We start from the raw sequence: 22,615 nt of genomic DNA on the forward strand, positions 1-22,615 counted from the left end.
GCGACCGCATACAAAGTCAATGGGAAGGCACAAGTGGGTGTGAGAGGATGCAAATTTGCTGATGTAAATTGACGATGTAACACATTTCAATAAAGCATCCCAATGTAAGGATGGTTTAGTGTTTACAATGAGTGTACTCTCCAAGTTACTGGAACATATGAGTTCTACCTCAGCAGGAGGAAAGCTCCAAATGCTTTATTGAAATAATTATGGATGGAACTGGGAAAAGACTGGATGGAATTTTTAAAGATGTACATGAGCTGAAGACCAGCTTAGAATTCACCCAAGATAAGTTTAAAGAGATGAGAATAGAGTACAAGGAGATGGAAACAAAGATGAAGTCATTTGAAAACAACATAATTCAAAGCAGGAAATGGTTTGTTTCCTCCTTGTTTACTCCATCCAATTCCTGCAGGAGTGCTTGAGGACACAAACATTTTCATTTATGGGATTGCAGACGAGAAAGAAGAAAACTGGAGTAAATCAGAGAAGCTTCAACAAATGTTCTTAAACAACCGGGGATTACATGGTACCAAGAAAGGGCACAAACATCCATATAAATGAAGACTTCTACAAGGAGGAAAGAGCTGTTGCCCAAATTAAACGCTGCCTGAGAAACAGTTGATAAAGTTGGCCTGAAATATGATAAGCTAGTCATCATGCCCATGGGTGGACTCAAACACCCAATCTTAAAATGAATCATGGTTACATTTTCACCTTTTATCTCAACTTTTTTTATGCATTTTTTATTTGTTTTCTGTGTCCAAAAATAAAAATGTATCCTCTAGGGATGTCCCGATCAGGTTTTCTTTTACCCCGATCCCGATCCGAGTAATTTAATATTAAGTATCTGCCGATACAGAGTCCCGATCCAATACTTCTCTTTTCTTTTGAAAGTTTCCGCGAGTGTTTGTTGCTTCGGTGCCTTTGCCTGTATTGCTTGAGTGAACTTGTTGTATTCCTTTGAGTGTTTGTTTTTTATGTGTCCTATCAAATTTGTAGTATTAAATGCAGCTCTTTTGTTACCCCCTTGTGAAACTGTTGTATTGCAGATGTTACATGTCTTCCTGGGGCAATGACACCACTTGCAGCTGTGTTTCGTCCAGCTGACCTGGCTGGGTCGGACGATGATAAGAAGATACTGTGGGCAATGATTGTCTCAAGGACTGCTGAACTTAATCCAATCCCTGCATCTCAACGGTACACATGACAATTGGCGAATGTTCAGACATACAACTGTACAACCTGTGCAGGTGTTACCTGTAAAATAGCACAAACACGAATTAATGCATTAATAATGCAAGACTAAATTTACTTAGCACTACAACGTCACTTTAATTCCAACTTTGCCTCTGAATCATTTCACTTGTATGACCCACAAAATGTTGGAAGATTTAAACAAACATCGAGTGCTGCCATTTTTTGGTGAGGACAAACTCCCTGGAGGCCAGTGGGTATTTGAGATGTTAAAAGTAAAGTTGCATACATAGTCGTGTGGTTGGGGGGCCTTGTCATGTTGTAAACAGTTCCACAAAAGTGACATTTCCCCTGTATTTATAAAGTTATTTAGCTATTTTGTTTTTTTTTGCTACCCCATCAATCAGCTCACAACAATAAATGTATCTATCCTTTAAAGGCGTCCAACCCCATTTGTAAACACACTTTCCCTAAAACGGAAATCAGAGCATCTGTACAAGTTGGTCTACTTGATTCATTGTAGTTACATTTAAGATACTGGTGTTGATGTGTTTGTGTTTCCAGCTGCCAATCAAACAAAATTCAAAATTCCTGGTAAATTCACCACTGCTGCTGTCACATTGTACCAGAACATTTGTACATGTGTACAGTATACATGTGTATATTGGCTGTATGTTTCACAGTGTTCTGAGTGTCTTGGTTTGTTCAACTCACCCCCTGGGATGGGTTGATGGTCCAACCCAGTTCTGCTGTTGCTGTTGTTGAATCCATTAGCACTTCTGTGGAAGACAAAAATGACAAGGTGGCTTATTACTGTGTGGTACTCTCTATGGGAAATTAAGATGAACCCTGTTGTTGGTTTCTGCAATTACAGACCTGACCTGTAAATGATAAAATTACATTTTGCATTTACTTACAAAGTAAGCATTTTTTTCCCCGCTGTTAAACAGTATTCATCTGTTGTAACACAAGACAGCAGGCCTCCCAAATCAGACTTACACACACAGTATTCAAGCAGTCGATCCCAAAGTTCTTTTCTGAAAAATATATTTAGATTTAAAGTTAAGGTTGGTAAGATTGTAGAAACCGGAAAACAGAAAGCTACATTTTGAAAGTATCCCAAAAAACAAGCCAGCCTCCACCCTCCAGGCCTTCCACTAGAGCCACTCCTCCAAAACACCTGAACGTAACTGCCTCATAACACCCAACACTGAATGCCTCGTAGTTCTAGCTGGCCAGGAGGGAGATGTATGTGAACAGCTAATTCGCTATGTTCAACAAGCTCTTAGCTTTTTTTGTCTAATAAATACATAAATATGACAAAATTAGCAAAATAGCCGTCACAAACCTACCTCAGTCTGAAAAGGCTGCCCGGCATGTCAGCTACTGCTCACTGCTGTAGGTTTGTGCTTTTGGCTAACGTTAGCCGCTGAATGAGTCTGTTACTGCTGCAGCAGTTCACTTGTTTGCTCTCAGGAGCTTTGTGCCAACTAGGTTAGCTGCTGAACAACAGGCTCAGGGGCTGTGTACTGCGAGCGCAGCTAAACATTGTCATTGCTAACTGTATCCAACTAGTGCTACCTCATGTCTCACATGTAAGAAAAAACACCTAACATTGTCACAATGAACGTAAACAGCAAACATTTCTGTTTATTTGGAAATATGGATGTGGTTGCACTTTGCCATGTTTATGCAACTAGCTCCAGGTAGCTTTAGCAAAATAACCTCCTAGCCTTGTGGAAGAGGCAGAGTGTGTTTAGGCAGGCAGGCAAGTAGGTAAACAAGAGCCGGCCCGAGGCATAAGCGAACTAAGCGCCTGCTTGGGGCCCCCAATCGAGAAAAAAAAATTTGATTTTTTTTTTTTAAATGTATTTTTTACTTGTGAAGCCAGGTGAACAAGAGACCAAGACTGTTTTCAGACTGTTAAGACAGTGTTTTAATTGTTCTGTAGGGAATTATTACTGTGTTAGCAGTTTCTTTTGTTTAGGTGACACTGTCACTTTAAGAGCGGCCCAGCGGTAGGTTGCGCGAGATCGCGGGAGATCATGGGAAATCACGGTGTTCCCGTGCAGAGTTAGTTATGCGGAAGTAGCGGGAGTGAAAGACGGACTGCTGAGGTGAGTATTTTGATGTCGCGTGTGAAAAATATCCCCATAGATAAAGCACAAGAATAACTGTTTGCATAAACTGTGTCCATTCTGATGTGTTTGATGAATTTAGAGGGGAGATAGAGTGCACTGAGGTCAAGGTGTGTGACTTGGCGCACAAGCTGCACACAGGAGTGAGAGTGAGTTTAAGACTATTCACAAAATGTGTTTTAAGCTCATGCAAGAATGTTTTCTTGAAAATGTATTTTGTTCATTAGTGTAATTAACAGTATGTTTTCTGTGAACTAAAGAATATGCTGTAATGTGACTATGAGTTATGTGGCTGGGAAAATGTATTTATTTGTTTTTCTGTTTTTTATTTTATTTATTCAGAAAGAGCCACTACTGTTGTCTAGTCAAGTCTAGAGTGTCTAGTCAAGTCTAGAGTCACTTTTAACTAGAGCAAATGTCTAGGACACAGAGATAAGTGTTTGAAGTTCATAAGCTAACTGAGGTTTACCGTCAGTGTGACGTACAGTGAGGAAAAATATTTTGTTTGTTTGATACTGATTACCTCAAATCCTCAAAATTGCAGTGTTAATGCTGTTTCTTTTATAAATTGCAGTCGGGGAATAAAAGACCCAAAATAATTATTCTACTGTGTCTGGTCTCCTCATTTATGACCTGGCCACACTTGTTTACAACAAATGCAATCTCTGCTGTTGTATTTTGTTATTTTTCAATTCAAGTTCAGTAAACCACACTTAGTGCTTCACTTTGAATATGAAAGTTTAAAATACATTTGTGATTTTAGTACTCTCTAAGGTTAAAAGGTGACTGATTTGGTGTAAATAACAACTATATTAATACAGGGGTCTACCAAGCCCAGGGGGCCAGAGGTCTAGAGGGGCCAGGAGCCCCAAAACATTTGTGGTATGTGAGCAAGGATGGATTACTGAATGAGCCTACCAGGCCCAAGAGGTCAAGGGGCCCTGAAGCCCAAGTTGTTGCGTGAAGTAACTACCGCAATGAGTCAAAAAGCAAAAGGCTATGAATCTGAACGAATTTAGGTATTGTCCCTCTCCAGCCAGCCATCCCAAAAATGCACCAGAATACAGGAAATCACATCTACCAAATTCAGAATTTTCTGGGGGAGGACCCCCAGAACCCCCTTCCCCCATTTGCACCCACTTTCGTACAAATAAGGTAGGGGGGTCCTTATGCATCTGTGCCCAGGAGGACAGTAGTTCTTAATCCATCACTGTATTAATACAATTTATAATACAACATTATAGTGTGACATTTGTGTCAATAATTGTCAAGCACAGGTGACTCCGCGGTGGTGGGAGGGGGGCCCCAAATCAAATTCTGCTTAGGGCCCCAAAAAGGCTTGGGCTGAGGTCACTGAGGTAGACAGACAGGTAGCCTGTCACATGAGCCGAATGAAATTATTGGCTGGGCTTATTAGAGGCCTGCGAAGGCCACAGATAGGCGACTGGATCAATCACTATAGAACTAATCACAATGTTTGTTTGCAAAAACGTCTGGATAGAAAACCCCTGCATCTTGGTTACATGCTGCCATTCCGACAGACCAACATACTGCCATTCGGACATTGTACTATTCAGACATGTCACCATTCCGACATACCACTATGCCGACATGCGAACGTCCTGCCATTCCGACAAAGTTTCGTCCCGGCATTCCGACAAGGCTAATCCTAACCCGCAATCCGTAACCCTAACCTTAACCCTTTTAAAAGATGTGTCGGAATGGCAACACGTTTAAAAAAGAAATAAATACCACCATTCCGACCTTAGGAGGCAAAAAATGTCGGAATGATGGGACATTTAATTAAAGGTTTACGTGTTGCCATTCCGACAATTAGGGCCTAATGTCGGAATGGCGGTTGCCTCCCCTGCATCACGCACTTGTTTACTTATAATTTAATTGTCTTATCCACTGTGTTTTTTCAACAGTTAATTGATCCAAAATGCCTGTTAAATGCTTTAATTCTCTATTAATAACACATTTTCTAAAATTAGTTTAGAGACCTAATTTACCTGTTGGGCCACAGACTAAAGAGAATGACTGCCTGAGTTTACCCAAAACAAGCAGTTCGTCCGAGATGCCACCGTTGTTTGATATCAAAGAGGCCAGCAAAGCAACACAGTACATGAAATAAACACAGCAGACACATCAGATAGACTGGACTACTGTGTTCTACTAAAGATCTAAAAACATTAGAGTTACAGCTCAAAACAACAATTAAAATAAATAAACTTGCCAATTTCACATGTCTCCAGAATGCAAATTGACTGCCTGTTGTCAGAAGTAACTTGAAGTGACTGTTGTTAGCGCAGCGTCACAGTGATTCAGGTTGTTTTGGCCAACATTATGTGAAAGCGCATGTTTCTGGTAGAACTCCTTGAAGCGTGAACAGTGTACTTTTGCTGTTTACCTGAGCTGTGAAATCCTCACTAGTATCATAGGCCACTGTACTGTGCAGTGTTTTGTGATCTGATAAGCCTTCATACTGATGAATCTATTACTCCATAATCTCCATGCCATTCCCCCACCACGGACAAGAAACCTTGTCAGGTGAAACTATGCTGCTAGGACCGTGTATCCAACCCATGTTCACATGTCATCATCCTGAGATTCTGGTGCTGAGTAAAGCTTGAGTAAAGATCCTCCGAAGATGAGGATCACAGAATATTATAGTGGCTACAAATCACAGCTCAGCACTGCCTGCCTCCATGTTCCCAGCTCATTACATATGATAATAGTAAGAATTTTAGGGGATAAATGTTTCCTTCTGGTGCTTTCATTTTTATATTTGGCCATGTGATTCATTCGAACTTTTACACACAACTGCACACACTCACACACGCATACAATTTGCTCACTTCAGTGAGTCAATGCATAAAAGTCACTATTAGCCTACAAACAGAGCATAAGGATTTACTGAATCGTGGCTGACATGCTGCTTTCAGTTTTTTAGCAAGCAAAATACAAAAATCAGAACTGCAGCATTCTGTGTGTCACACAGTGGATTACTGATGACACTGAAGGGGTGTTGACACAAAATGACATTACGCAGGGCCGAATTAAATGAATACGTTACACTAGGCAAACTTTATTTTTTGGGGTCCCCAATGCAAACACACTTTGCAATTTGATTATAGAAAATAGAAAATAACTTAAAGTGTAACTCTGGCCAAAATGCAACCTAGGCTTTTTCGTGAACGTGTCCGAGTCAAACCTTTGTGTAAAAGCATAATTACGATGAAAAAGCCACTTTTAAGATTTACCGTAGTTTCGTTTTCGGGTCAAAATCATTTTCAATTGCGTGCTAGGGGCAGCTGTATGGTAGCATCAAAATCGCTATTTTTAAAAACACTAAGAAGACTCGACACAACATGAAACTTTGCTCGTAGTATCACCAGGGTCTCTAACCATGAACACGAGCATTGAGAACATTGTTTGTGTACACAGAGTTTACTAAAAAGAAGGTTTTTGAACAACTCACGTTAGCAGCCGCTTGCTCCGCTTGCCACTTTCCTGCCAGTCGAGATGCGTCGATCCCAGAGTGTGGCGGCTACTGCTATTGCTAACGTGAGTTTTTCAAAAACCTTCTTTTTAGTAAACTGTGCCTAGAATGCCTGGGCCTAGATCCAGCCCAGGTATTGGACACTACTGTTATTCCAATGAGCAATACCAAGGTTTGCCCTCTAGAGCTAAAACGATTAGTTGATAAATCATTGTGTCCATCAACAAAAAATTAATCAACAACTATTTTGACACATTTCCACCCTGTTCACTAAAGATTTTTTGACAAATAACTGAATTTTGTGCTCAAAGTGACTAAATTTAAGTTTTTGCTAATAGGCAGGGCTTAATTTGTGCCAGATCCAGCCAGAACAGGATGCGGGTTCTCCGGGATTGGGACCAGCACCTATTTGATTGAATCCGGCACCTCCTTTTGTCACTATCAAAATCTGTAAATCAATTAAGGCATATTTGATGTTATCTACCCTGTCCTTCTTTTATTTCCCACTGAAATTAAAAATCATTTGTTTGCCTATTTTTGAGGCATTTTAAATCTGATTTTAAAAAGAGATAGAGGGCGTGGTCATGTCATGCAGTGAAGCCTGAAGCGTAATTTAAAGCTGTGAGTTTTGTGCACATAATGCAAGCTAAGCTGGCATGTGGTTTAATGCTTTTTAGTTACTAAATATTCTGACATTCGATCACTGTAAACCCAACAAGTAAGTGGGCATTTGTGCTGTAAAATGATGGAATGAGTATGGTTAGCTCAAGATGTGTGTGCGACCCTGTCCACAGTAATGACATGGATCGGAGGCAATCGATCAGACGGACAAACAGACAGACAGACAGATCTTTTAGTTTGGTTTCTCTCACTTGATTGATGCCTCTGTGTTGAATTGATGCAGACCCATGGCTTAGCGTCTGTGTAGGTGTATGCCCTACCCCATAGCTTGGCCTGTACCTCCCCAGATATGTGACTGCGGTCCGCTTGGAAGCATTGCAATTTCCACCATCTCCTTCAGAGTTTAGCGGCGGTGCTAATAACAGGTAACTCCTTCAAGAAACAGGTCAGTGCTTGAGCAAGAGAAGGAGAGATTGGTACGGTGACAGTGTTTTGAGCAGACTAGTGTTACCGCCAGAGGGGAAGGACGAGCAGAAAAGTTGTGTAGTGGCAGTAAATGTACAGTACAGGTCACAGTTTGACCATGAATAAACTCTGCAGCTACTCAATAACCAAGAAGAACTTCTGTCTGAGTGACAGCTATCACTCTCCTTGCTAATATTCATGCTGCTTGTCCATGCTACTATCAATGCTATCAATAATCTATATCCGTGATGTCGATCTTGCTAGATCTTGCCAGTGTAGCTGCGATGGTAATAACTATGTATGACTATAAACCACACCCCCATTCTATGTTCAAGAAAAAAACATTGACCATTAGACAGCAAGAAACACTGACTGGAGGTGGGCTTTAAGGACTCAGTTCTGCCATGTGGAGAGCTCAGTATGTTTCTATCAGCCTCTGAAAAATCCTTTCTGACTGCAGGCTGCATCTAACAAGTCTTATAAACTCTTCATGTAGTGACTGACTACCTACCAGCTTCCAGCTTCCTGGCTGCCCTACCACCCAGCCTCCAGCACCTCTGCAACCTGCCTGCACTTAACTGTGGATCACCGGTGTTATATCCTCCTGAGCCTCCACTTCTACCTCAGCCCCACACCACTGTGAGTCTCAGCACCACTGTGAGTCTCCAGCGACTCGCCTACCAAGGAACCTGCATTTCCACCTGCCCAGGCCTGAACCTTCAGCATTTCCTCTGCCAGAGCCTGAGCCTTAGCATTTCCACCTGCCAGAGCCCGAGTCTCACCACGCCAACCGAGCCACCAGCTGTACCACCCGCCTGAGCCCAACCCAGAGCATCTTACACTACCTGCCTACTCAGCTTTGACAATAAATTCCTTTCACTATCTCCCTGTCTTGGTGACGTGTCTTGGTGATGCTTTTGGGTCCGATAAAAATATCTGGTTCAAATCATAACAGAATAATCTGGCCAAACATGGACCCAGCAGACCCAGACACCTTTCAATCAGGATCAGAATCAGAATTCCTTAATAAGTCCTGCAAACGGGGAAATTTGTGCGTCACAGCAGCCAAAGGACAATTCAATAAAACAATACACAATATTAATTTAAAAAAATAAACAACATAATAAAAAGGTAAGAAATCGAAATTGAATCGTATATACATAATATGTACAAATATAAACATTGTAATTATAGACAGTGTGGGTAGTGTATTGTTATTAATTAATAATAATAAATTCTAAATATGAGTATGAGCAGGCATTAAGTGCTCAAGAAATGTTTAATAGTTAGTTGGGAGACACGAACACATGTTCCGTGATGTCATGGAATCCCTGCAAGGGCTCTGCTTGAATGTCACTCAACTCAATGCACAACTAAATCAACTCACCACTCAATTTGTTTCACCTTCCGCTACTACGCCTGCTACAGTGAGTAACCCACCTGTGCTTCACCTTGCTCAACCTCCCTCCCCCACTACCAGATCGCTCTTTGTTCCACTTCAAGAACATTATTCAGGTTACCTGGGCACCTATGGCCGTTTCCATCTCCAGTGTTCCTTTTTTTTCGACCAACAACCTTCAAGCTATCCTTCTGTAGTGACTGTCCAATTCAGTCACTTGGTAGGTGAGAGGCGGATTCTTGACGTGTTTTCATCGAACAGAAATAAGAGTTTGTCTTAGGTTTCTTTGTTGTTGTTTATTGAAAGTTGCACATGAATACTGGTACTTACATTTTAGGACTTATACACACCTGGTGCCCATCTGCAATCAGTGACACAAACCAAACTGCCCCCAGTGGTCAAAACAAACACACACACACACACACACAAATGGCTCCTACACACCGGCCCCATAATTGTTTTGGTGTGCACTTAACAATTACAAACTTAAAAAATCAAAAGGAGCCAAAATAAATTGTATGTACAAAAATCTTCTTTTCTTTTATTCTTTTCTCTTCATTGACCAGTCAACGTTGGGATCTGATCTTTACCATCAGTCCTTTTTTAGTTGCATGCTTCCATTAAAATACATAACTTGGTGACAGGTCTCTCCAGAAAGCCTGTCTTGGTCCTCAGTTGAACTGAGCGGACTGTACCTTTCTTATCTGGAAAGGGTTTTATTGCTCTGCCCATCAACCAGGAGCTACGTGGAGCAAAGGGGTCCATGATAATAACAATGTCATTAATACAGAAGTTCCTGCGTGGCTTCATCCATTTTGTCTTCTTTTTAGGATGATACACCCCATGGTGAGGAATGTACCATATTTTGCCATCTCTGCCATTCAGCTGATTTTGAGGCACCTCTTCAGCATAGCCATTTTTGATGACATCTGAAACGAAATCTGCATACTCCTGATGGTACTCTTTGTGCCTTTGAAACTTTCTTTTCAGGCTCATAGCACGCTGTTTAGCAATGCATCGGTTATTTGGCATGATGATGTTATCAACCTCAAAGGGCAAGTCAATGCAGTAGTGATTTTCCTTAAGTTGAGTAGTTTCCTCCATGATCTGTAGAAACCGCATGTCTTCTCTTGATAGCATAGTTTCTTCTTGTGACCTTTCATTGAAGTCTTGATTGTATTGTGCAATCAACAGCTGTTCCACTTTGTCAATGGAAATTCTATTTACAGTGACTGTAGGGCAACCAATCTCCCCTGTATCACTTCCGCTTCCTTTAAGCGGACCGTTCACAACCCACCCCGATAATGTTCGGACGGCATAGGGACCATTGTCACAGCTGTTAATGATTTCCCAAGGTTCCAATAGGTTTGAGGCGCGTGTGCAAATCAACAAGTCAACCTCTGCATCAAGCTTGGGAGTCTTAATCCTTTTTCAGATATGGCCATTTTCTCAGATTTTTTTCAGTTACAATGTTGTCCTTTGTTACAGGCAGTAGTTGCTGAGTATAGACTTCAGGTAAGTCCAAAAAGTTGCCGTCATGATATCCCGAAACTTCCAGTCCAGTCAACACATTTGTTTTTACAGTTGATGTTTGAGCCATGGTTTTCAGGAGTACGTGTGCTTTAATGCCAGTCAAATGAAGCCTTTGCATCAGATGTTCTGTGCAGAAGGTGGCTGAACTTCCTGGATCCAAGAATGCATATTTCCATTTCCATATTATTTCCATTTTTACTTTTGATTTGCACTGGTACAATTGACTGAACACAGTCTTGTTTACCGGCCCCAGTGCGAGCACAAGTCTTCTGAACAGCGGTAGTACCAGATGATGGTTGTTCTGAAGGTGCTTTGAGCCTAGTTGTGATGTGAAGGATTGTTGGGTGCTTCAGGTTGCATTCACTGCATGTGAGGTGACCTTTGCAATTCTTGCTGACATGACCATGTGATAGACAGCCAAAACAAACGCCACTTTGCCTTAGATGGTCAAGTTTGTCATGGTGAGTCCCTTAAGTTGAGTGCAGTTCTGTATTGAGTGTCCAGCTTTGCATATGCAGCATGTCATGTTTTTGCTGTTGGATGGAGTGGTGTGATGAATACTTATTGCAGTAGATTTAATGTTTTCACTAGTACCGACCATTTCCATTTTTCTCTCAACTTAAACGGAAGTTTCATTACAAGACGTTTGAGGTGTGATGCTACATTCATTTCATCCATGTACTGTAAGCTTCTCATCATGTTACAGCACCCTTTCAAAAACAGCATAAATGCTTGAAGAGAACTTGCATCCTATGACCTTATTGGTGGCCAGGTTAAGGCCTTTTCCATGTATGCTGCTGTAATCTTAATTGCATTTCCATAGTATTCCTTTATTAGTTGTTTTGCTGTTTCATAGCGACTGAGCGACCGAGCGACACACAAACACAAGAGGGATCTGCCTGCACTAGTGATTTGAAACTTTGAAATTTACAGCAGGATGTAAATACCGGTGTGTATCTATCACGAGTTCTGTTGATCTTGTCTGGCGCGGCTTCCGTAGTGCAAACGGCTGTGAGGGAGACTTGCGTGCACGCGGGAGCGTGCCTCCAGGCAAATATAGTATAGTGACTGTTTGGGTTAGAAAAATGTACTAAATGACGTCGTTTCGAGTAAACTCTGGATGTCACCACTTCAGGACACTTGGATTGCAGCAGACGAGCAGTATGGAGAAATATTACAACATTTTTGTGTAGTTTTATGGACTTTTTCGTCTCGGACACCATTTACGCCTGTTATATGGATTTTTGCTGCAGGAGGGTACCCCCGTGGGTCTCCAGCTGCACTTTGAGGAATAAGAAACTACACCAGACTTCTCATCAGCATGAGGGTGAGTCAATAATGACTGAATATTTTTCTAGAGTGAACTATTCCTTTAACATCCTGGTCGATCCTGGTACAGTTTTACTGACATTGCTAAGGTTGAACAAGCAGGCATCCCGGTTGAGGCCCTGGAGTCCCCTAAGACTATTAATGCCTTAAGGTGTGTTCACACCGGACCTTTTATTTTTGTCGCTGTCGCTCGTGTCGCTCAAAAAAAGTCGCTCTGTTGCTCAGCTGCAGTCGCTCGTTGACACAATTCAACAGATCGCTCTGATGACGTCATTCAAGCGATTCCAGTGAATTTCACGTCGATCGGAGGCGCTCATTTCTTCCCGTTTTCAACGGTATACGCGGCTGACAACGGCCCAGTTTGACGAGCTGTTGGCAAGAATCGGAGGCAGGATTGCCCGGTTGGACACCAACTACAGGCGCTCCATCTCAGCTGAGGAGCGCTTGGCCATGTGTCACCGATGTGTGTGTGTGTGTGTGTGTGTATGTGTGTCAACGTAAAGCCGGCTTTGCTCTTCCGGACCGGTGGAGTTGTATTACGTTTCCATGATTTCAGTAGTTGTCATAGTTACACATAGATTACGGCAGCCAGTCAGCGCTGAGCGACAAGCGACTGACGGCCAGAGACTTGGGGTTTCTCATCTCGAGCGACAGAGCGATTGAGCGTTTTTTCGCTCCGTCGCTCGGACGCTGTCGCTCAGAGCCCCAGCGACATTTCGCCTGAACGATTAACCGCTCAGTCGCTCGTTTGCATTGACTTGATATGTAAACTTGTCGCCAGCGACAAAAATAAAAGGTCCGGTGTGAACGCACCTTTAGACAGAAAACTACTAGCAACTGTCTCTCACCATACTGTTCCTGAGTATCATGATTTGGCTAAGGTATTTAGCAAGGAGCTAGCCTTGTCTCTCCCTCCCCACAGACCCTATGACTGTTCCCTTGATATCCTCACCGGCGCCTCTCTGCCTACCAGCCGCCTCTACAACCTGTCTCTAATCCGCCCCTCCTCCTTTACCCTAGGAGCAGGATTCTTCTTTGTGGAAAAGAAGGATATGACGCTACGCCCCTGCATCAATTATCAAAGTTTGAATGAAATAATCATTAAGATTCTATCCTCTTCCTTTCATTGAGCCACTCTGCCATGCTACAGTCTTTACCAAGCTGGACCTCAACAACGCCTACCACCTTGTCCGGACGTTCAACACACCCCTTAGTCCCTTTGAATACCTAGTTATGCCTTTTGGTCTAACTAATGCCCCAGCGGTGTTCCAAGCCCTCATCAATGACATTCTCAGAGACATGCTCAACCATTTAGTTTTTGTTTATTTGGTTGACATACTTATTTTCGCCCACAACATGGAAGAACATGTACCCAGCAAGGGCAGAGGGTTTTGTTTTCTTTCTCCCTCTCCTCTCTGTCTCTCCCTCCTCTAGTTTTCCTTCAGGTGCTGACAGGGTGATGAGCTGCACCTGAGAGGCCATGAAGCCACTGCCCACTGATGCAATGACTTCTGAAGTGGCCAATCCCCTGTCTGGAGGCCCAATAAGCCTGGGTGAGGTGCTCTCTCTCTCTCATTTTGCATTTTGTCCTAACATGATACAGATACTCTGGCAGAATTGGTTTTGTGGTGATTTTTGAAGGTATGTGGTGGGAGAAAGGAGTTAGGTAAGTTGGGGTGCCCTATAGTGAAAACATCACAAAACAAGATGGCTGCTTTGGTGTAGTCGAGTGTCCTGAGCTCCCCGCACTACGCCCAAAAGCTACTGAAGTAACTACAGGTAGTTAAGCCTTAAACTGGGGCAGCTGTCTAAGGCAACTGCACACCTGCTCAAAAAGTTTTCCGAGGACCTTTTGTTTGATGCCAAGGCACACCAGAAACAGTGCAAAGTCATCCACCTCGGAGTTTTGATTCCCTTCAATCAGATTTACAATCCCTCAAGGAAGAAACTAAAGTACTCAGATTAGACAACGAAGCTTTGAAAAAGCGCACAGAAAAAGTGGAGCGTACATTCAGCTCACAATCAAAGTCATTAATTAGCACATTTGTGTTCATGGACTCCCAGAAGGAAAAGAGGGTCCCAACGTCACACAATTTCTCACAAACCAAATGCCGCTGTGGTTCCCCACACTGAGAGACGCACCGGCGGAGATCATGCGGGCACATCGCGTTTGACCCCCTCAAGGCAACACTACTGCCAAGCCAAGAGTGCTGATCTTTGTGTGTCTCAGATATACGGATAGAGCACGTATTTTGAAAGCAGCAAGAGACTCACCCCTGAAGATGGAGGGGAAGGAAATCCATTTTACGGCGGACTACAGCACGGCAACTAGGAGCCGACGTAGATCCTGCTTTCCTGCCATGGATAAGGCTCGCCAGGCCGGTTACAATGCTTTCCTGATCTATCCGGCTACCATGAAAATATCCAAAGGCCATGAACATAATTTCTTTGATGATCCGGTCAAACTGGAAGGCTTTCTTAAAAGTCGGGAGCTGAATTAGTCCAGTATGGAAGTCAAAAGCATGAGAGGAAGACAAGACATTTTCAAAACCGTTGCTGCTGACTGGTGAAGTACTAAAAATGGTAATTGCTACCCGTTCTTTGACCAACTTTTATTTACTATTTTTCATGTTTTGTTTACTTTCACTTGAACTGAACTGATTGTAGCAGAGGCTACGAAGAGAACTTTGTTTTGATTCACAACTTCTGGTCACGTGATGGCAAATGCTGCTGGTTGGGTGGCGTCTCTCACTTGACCGCATAATGGACAATATCCGCTAAGTTTAAGACTCCGGAGTTATAGAATATAGATTATAATTAGGTCAAAGGAGATCCTCAGTTCAATTCATAATTGGAGCATTGTAGTTACTGTTAGTATTATTATTGCTGTTGTTTTGGTTGTAGTGGCGAGTGGAAACGGGATACTGCTACTATTTTTCACAATGATCACTGATCATTGGGGCCGCAAAGGTGTTTTGTGTTTACTGTGGATGAATGTTTGTGTGATTTCTTTTTGTTGGTGGCTGTCAGTGTTTCGAGTTTTGTTTGGGCCTAAATATGATCTAATGAGTAGCATCTATCAAATGGATCAGTTAATAAATGTGATGGAGGACATTAAGGAGTTTGGATAATGTTTTCAATTAAATTACCTAAGAAAGGATTAAAGGTTGCTCACATCAATATATGTAGCCTAAGAAATAAATTAATTGATATTACTAATATTCTCTTACAGGGAAATATACATATTCTAGCAATTTCAGAAACTCATCTGGACTCTACATTTGATAATTCAGCAGTAAGCATTCATGGATATAGTATATACAGGAAGGATATAAATGAATATGGAGGTGGGGTTGCTATTTACATTCAAGATCACATACCTGTAAAAATAAGGAGAGACCTAATGTCAAATGAGATTGAAGCAATATGGCTGCAAGTGTACATCCCTCATTTAAAACCTTTATTAGTCGGTTGTTGTTATAGGCCTCCTAACACCAACTCTGGATATTTGGATAAAATATGTGATATGATTGACAAAGTTGGTGACTTGACTAATGAAATGTATCTACTGGGTGACCTTAACATAAATTGGAATGCAAGAGACTGTCCACTGAAAAACAAGCTTCTCTCAATCACAGATGTATGTGGTCTAACACAAGTTTTAACTGAGCCAACTAGAGTGTGCGTTAAAAGAGATGGGTCTATAACCTCAACATGTATAGATCACATCTTTACTAACACAGCCAAATTATGCACCAAAGGAATATCCATACCAGTGGGCTGTAGTGATCACAATCTAGTAGCAATTCTGAGGAAAACAAAGGCGCCTAAAGCAGGACCCAAAATAATTTTCAAAAGATCATATAAACATTTCAAGGAAAATCATTTTATTGAAGATGTGAGAAATATCTGTTGGGACATTGTGTTAGAGAAAAACGATCCTGATGAGGCAGTAGAAAATTTCAACTAACTTTTTGAGGAAATCATTAATAAACACGCACCTGTGAAGAAAAGATCCATTAGAAGTGTTAGATCACCTTGGATTGATAATGAATTAAAGGAATGCATGGAACAGAGAGATAATGCAAAGAAAACGGCAATTAGCTCTAATTATGAATCAGATTGGCAAGTTTATCGCAAGCTAAGAAATTATGTAACCAAGTTGAATATAAAGAAAAAGAAAAGTCATCATGAAAAGGTATTTAACACTATAAAGCACGATAGCAAGAAATTATGGAATACTTTAAATAATATAATGGGCAGAAAATCTAGATCTAGTCCATCATTTCTAGAATCAGAGGGACATTTTATAACCAGGCCTTTCGGATATTGCGGAATATCTCAATAATTATTTTGTAAATAAAGTAAAGAAACTTAGGGATAATATGAGTCTAGCAGATAACGCACAATCCTATTTCAACATAAGAAATCAGATTATGGCAGGCAAAAAGTGTGAGTTTAGATTTACTCCAGTTACAGTCAGTCAGGTAGAAAAAGTATTACGTGTATGTAGGGATAAACCAGCCGGAGTAGATAATATGGATATGAAATTGCTCAGACTGGCAGCAAACTTTATCTCTACCCCAATTTGTCACGTAGACAAGAAACGAGAAATTGACAACAGACACCCAGTAGGAGCAGTATTACTAGATTTTAGTGCAGCGTTCGATATCATTGATCATAATTTGTTGTTACAGAAATTAGCATGTTATGGTTTTAGTTCAACTGCAACCCGCTGGCTTGAGAGCTATTTGAAAAACAGGAAACAAACAGTTTTATTTAATGGAAGTTTGTCTGAAGCAAAAGCAATTGACTGTGGAGTCCCACAGGGAAGTAGTCTTGGTCCATTGTTATTTTCAATATTTACTAATGACCAACCACTGACCCTAAAGGACGCTAAAATTTCAATGTATGCAGATGACTCGACAATATACACAGCAAAACCCACAGTTGATGAACTCAGTAGAGTTTTAAATCAGGAACTTCAAGCAGTGGTGATATGGATAACCAATAATAAATTAGTTCTTAACACCGCTAAAACAAAAAGCATTGTATTTGGGACAAAAACTATGTTAACGAACAAGCCAAAACTGAGGCTATACGTAAATGATGTGGCTGTAGAACAAGTGCAAGAAACCAAACTTCTGGGAGTAATATTTGATTATAACTTAACGTGGTCTAAACACATTGAGAAGGTAATAAATAAAATGGGCAAGAGTCTTTCGACCATAAGGAGATGCTGGGATTTTCTACCTTTAAATGTAAGGGGAAGTGTCATTAAAAGTCTAGTGTTATCACACCTAGATTACTGCTCAGAGGTTTGGTCGTGCGCTGCCACATCATCTATAAAGAAATTGCAAATAGCTCAGAATAAGGCAGCACGACGTTTACTTTGTTGTCCATATCGAACTAATGTCAGCAAAATGCACAACTGTCTTGCTTGGTTGAGTGTGAAGAACAGATTTATTGCCTCATTACTTACTTTTATCAGAAAAATATCTGTATCTAAACTGCCAAGGGTTTTATACAAATGTCTGTCGTTCAGTTCGGAGAAGCATGGTTACAATACATGGCATGCAACGGAAGGTAGATTCATTCTACCTAAAGTGAAAACAAACAAGATGAAAAGTACAGTAATGTACAGAGCCATGGTTTTATGGAATACTCTGCCAGGACATATTATTCAAGAGAACAACAAATACAGATTTAAAGAATTACTGAAACAGCATCTGTTGGCCAAACAGCTCTCGGTGTCTGTTGATGTTTAGCAGAGTAAAAATAAATAATAAATGAAATGAAAAGAAATACATTTGTCACATAGTCAACTCTGTCTAAAAGTTACTAGTTTAGCGGTGGATGGATGCCATATATGTATTGTTTTGAGAGTATTAATTATTTTAGAATTAATTGGATAGTATAGGCCTTGTTTTGTTTTATTGATTTCATTGCTTTGGCACTCCACCTCCCTCCTTTCCTCCCCCACATTTTGTAAACCTCGGCAAGTTGTGTATGAAGTTCATCCTCAGTAAATCATTTTCTTTAACCGTTAACTTTGTCTCATCTCAATTCTTGATTTATCGTGTTGCCGTTCCCTGTTCCCCCTGGACATAAAGAAGGGACGTAACAAACAGGTAAGACTGGTTCTCCAGAGGCTTCTGGAGAACAAACTGTTTGTCAAGCCGGAGAAATGTGAGTTCCACCCTTCCTGGGTTATGTTGTTGCACAGGGTCAGCTCCAGCCTGACCCCGCCAAAAAGAGCTGTAGAAGAATGACCCACACCTACATCTCAAAAATGGCTTCAACACTTCCTGGGATTTGCGCACCACTTCAAACTCAACCTCAATAAAACTGAACTCCCCTTCATCCCACGGAAAGACCATGGACCTGTCAGTCACTGTTGAGGACGTCACACTATTGCCTTCATTGACTGCAAGGAACCTGGGTGTAATCCTTGACGACAGACTATCCTGCACCCCCAACATCACTGCTGTGGCCCGATCCTGCAGATTTTTCCTCTACAACATCTGCAGGATCCGGTCTTTCCTCACAAAGGACGCAACGCAACTCCTGGTCCAAGCCCTGGGGCCTCATTTATAAAACTGTGCGTAGGATTGACGTCAAAATTGGCGTACGCACGAAACACAGAAAGTGCTTACGCACAAAAATATCCCGATTTCCCTTTATAAATCACAATCCACTCTAAATGTGGCGCACCTGTGTGCGGGTCATACCACGCCCATATTTGCCTATAAATATTCAGAGAAACGCCCCTCATGAATATTGATTCATGACTGAAATCATGCCGAAAGCAGAAAGAAAAGCCAAGAAACGCAATTTCACCCAGTGTGAGGTGGAAGTTCTTGTCGGGGAGGTGGAGAAGAGGAAGGCTTTATTATTTGGTGGACACAGTGTTGGGGTCACCAATGCCAAAAAGGCTCTAGAGTGGCAGCATGTGGCGGATGGTGTCAATGCTGTTGCCTCAGAAGGTCGGAGTAAGGCCGAGGTGAAAAAAAAGTGGTCAGACATCAAAGTAGACGCAAAAAAGCGCCTGGCGTCACACAGGCAGAGCGTCTGTGCCACGGGCGGGGGAACGGGCCATCCGGAGCTCACCCCGCTGGAGGAAAAACTGGCGGGGATCATCGGGGAATCCCTCCTGAGTGGAGTGGTGACGGAGGTGGAGGGGGACACCGATGCCGGCCCACAAGCAGAAGACCAAGGTATGTAATTTGTATTCCCATATTTGAAATGAGTGTAAACCAAATGCATTAAAGTTGTGTTCACACATTTATGTACAGAAACGATTGAGACTCCGTTCACAAAACAAGTGACTTTATTCAACATTTCTTGTAGTTGCTGCGGGTCCAAGCGAGGTCAGTGGCGCTGCAGCTGAGCCATGTGCGTCTCCACTGCACCTCGTCCATCCCAGCCCTCCAGCAGCCGTGTCCTGACAGATGCAGTCCTGCAGACGCAGAGAGACACCATCACTGCAATAAATGAAGTTGCTAGAGAACTGCGGGAGATAAAACATGTCCTGTCCGAGCTCAACACCACCATGAAAGAGTTTATCAATAAATGATTATTTTGAATTTGTTTCCATACCTGTATTTTCATAAACAACGCATCACATCCAAACGCTGGCGCACGGCAGCAGCGTTTGGCTCAAATGCCTGGGGATAGGGGTCCGGGTCGGGGCCAAGACGATCAGCGTCGGGGGGCAAGGCCACATCCTTCAGTTTTGCCACGTTATGCAGCACAGCACACGCTCTGACAATACTGCAGACCTTCTCGGGCTTTTAGGCTAGCGTTCCTCCTGTGCTGTCGAGACACCGCCACCTGCCCTTCAGGAGCCCGATGGTGCGCTCGACAACATTCCGCGCCTGGCTGTGGCGCAGATTATAGGTCCTCTCCTCTGCGCTCTGTGGGTTAGGAAAAGGGGTGAGCAGCCACCGCTTGAGGGGGTATCCACTGTCGCCTGCAAGGTCGGTGAACGGGTTAAACACTAGTACAAAATTGCAAGTCTCAGGATTTCCACATTAATTATCCGTACCTAGAAGCCACCCATCACGTACAGCGCCGGCCTCCAGTCTGCGCCCAACACTGCTGTGTCTCAGTATGAATGAATCATGGGTTGACCCAGGCCACCGAGCCACTACATTTGTAAGCAACATGTCTGCGTCACATACGAGTTGGACATTGAGGGAATGAAAATGCTTACGATTAATGAAAGCAAATTCATTCTCACTCGGTGCTCTTATAGCAACATGAGTGCAGTCAATGGCACCGATTACATTTGGGAAACCGGACATTGCTGCAAATTGCGCTTTTTTATTTGCCTGTTCACCCACCGTATAAGGAAACTTTATGTACTGATGCGACAAACCAATTATACCTCCTAACACGTCTGGCATAACACGGCTAAAGGTTGGCTGGGATATCCCTGACCTGTCAGCCAATTCCCTCTGGAATGTGCCGGTTGCCAGAAACCCGAGTGTTGTGAGCACTTGAAGCGGGACTGGCACGGCGTGGTTTCTGCGGTTGCTCCTCTCTAAGGCTGGGCCCAATGCCGCACATAGATCCAAGAGGACAGCTCGTGGGAGTCGGAAACGGCTCATCAGCCACTCATCACTGTTGGCTAGTGGATCTTGCTGGTCTCGGAAGTTCCGCTCCCTCCGTATCCTTCCGTTTGCCACATCCTCTAACAGTGCCAAAGCAGCCATTGTGCGCCATGACGCATTGTGAATACCTGCCTTTATATACCCATCTATTAGGTGGTATCTGCTGCACGTGTGAGAATTACCCTGATTGACTAACAGTTCTTCAGACTAACAATATAAGATAATTATAGTCTTTCTTTGTATGGCAACAAAACACAGTTACAAAGTGTTTTATGCGTTATGCATTGAAAACGGAGATGAAACGAAATGGGCTATATGATATAGGATATTACTCTGCATTCATATCAGTGTAAACATAATTTGCCCTACTGTTGTCTTACTATTGTCTTAATCATATGTTTCCCGTGTGCACTCCAGGGAGTATGTTTGTTTATTCATTGTAGAAATGTAATTTTTTACTATCCATTTCTTGCAAATAAACTGTTCATATATGAGAGGTCACATAACTATTTATTTTACACGATCAGTTTCACACAGTTTCTCCCGTTTCTTTCTTCTGCCGTCAGTGGCGCAGTTTCTCCTTACCCCAGTTATGTGCGTACGCATGGGTCAGAGTTGGCGTGGTGGACCGCACATTTTCCCGTCAAGTTCTCTTTTTATAAATCCCACGGTTTGCGTAGAGAGTGGCGTACGCCTTCTTTTGTGCGTATGCAACGTTTATAAATGAGGCCCCTGGTCATCTCCTGCCTGGACTACTGAAACTAGCTCTTGGCTGGACTCCCAGCCTCTGCGACTAAACCGTTGCAACGTATCCAGAACGCTGCAGCGCACCTCGTTTTCAATCTACCAAAATTCTCCCATCCCTCCTCCGTGACTTTCACTGGCTTCCTGTCGCAGCCCAGATCTGATTCAAGACGATGGTACTGGCCTTCAAGGCCGTCAACAGAACCGCACCCATCTACCTCCAAACACTGGTTAGACCACACGCCCCAGCATGAGCACTTCGCTCCACTACATCAGCTGGCCGGCTGGTACCGCCATCGCTGAGAGCAAACAAAGGTCGCTCAGCGAAGTCATGACTCTTCTCTGTTCTGGCGCCTCAGTGGTGGAACGAATTCCTGACCAATGTCAGGACAGCAGAGTCACTCGCCATCTTCCGCAAAAGACTCAAGACTCACTTGTTCAGACTTCACCTCGACTCTGCATAGCATGACCCCCTCCTAAGCACTTGTATGTTCTTACCCTTAGCAGTTAAATCAAAGCACTTATGTACTTAGGGTATCCTTGATAAATAGCAGCTACTATGCTCAGAAGAGGGCTTGAACATTTTTTCTATTTTTTCATTCTTACTTTATCGACGGTGATATGTTGTGGTTTCTTTCTTGTGACAAATGTACTTATTGTAAGTCGCTTTGGACAAAAGCGTCTGCTAAATGCCCTAAAGGTAAACGTAAATGTACCCCTTCAGGTGGAGTCATGTAAGCTTGCTCCTCGATTCATTGGTCCTTTCGAAATTAAACAAATGATTAACCCTTGTGCCATTCATCTCAAGCTCCGTGCCTCCCCAGGTTGATCCCAGAGTCCATGTCTCCCTGTTGAAACCAGTCTCCATTAGTGATCTTAGATTTTGCATAGTAGTGGGTTTTTTTTTAAGTAGTGATGTGTTGTACATTTGGAGTATGGAAAAATTATAAAAAGTGATTTTCCACAATGACACGTAATAACAGTCACAAACATTTGTAGGCTAAATGATTTCTTTACAAAAGTGGGCACAATCTTTTTTTTTTTTAATTACTGCCAGTTTGGAATGTACGCA

The 22,615-nt window shown here is 42.4% G+C and overlaps 1 protein-coding gene across 2 annotated transcripts in view; it reads right to left on the reverse strand.

Moving 5' to 3' along the window:
* LOC311264838 (ephrin type-B receptor 2-like) overlaps positions 1 to 22,615 on the reverse strand; it is a 123,279-nt gene that overhangs the window by 47,156 nt on the left and 53,508 nt on the right. For both annotated transcript variants that reach the window (XM_084365981.1, XM_084365980.1), the window contains exon 2: positions 1,912 to 1,976. In XM_084365981.1, the coding sequence (XP_084222107.1) occupies positions 1,912 to 1,976 (65 nt within the window). The remainder of the gene's footprint in view (positions 1 to 1,911; positions 1,977 to 22,615) is intronic.

Source organism: Pagrus pagrus (assembly GCF_965226575.1).
Source record: "Pagrus pagrus genome assembly, chromosome: 11".
NCBI classification, from domain to species: domain Eukaryota; kingdom Metazoa; phylum Chordata; class Actinopteri; order Spariformes; family Sparidae; genus Pagrus; species Pagrus pagrus.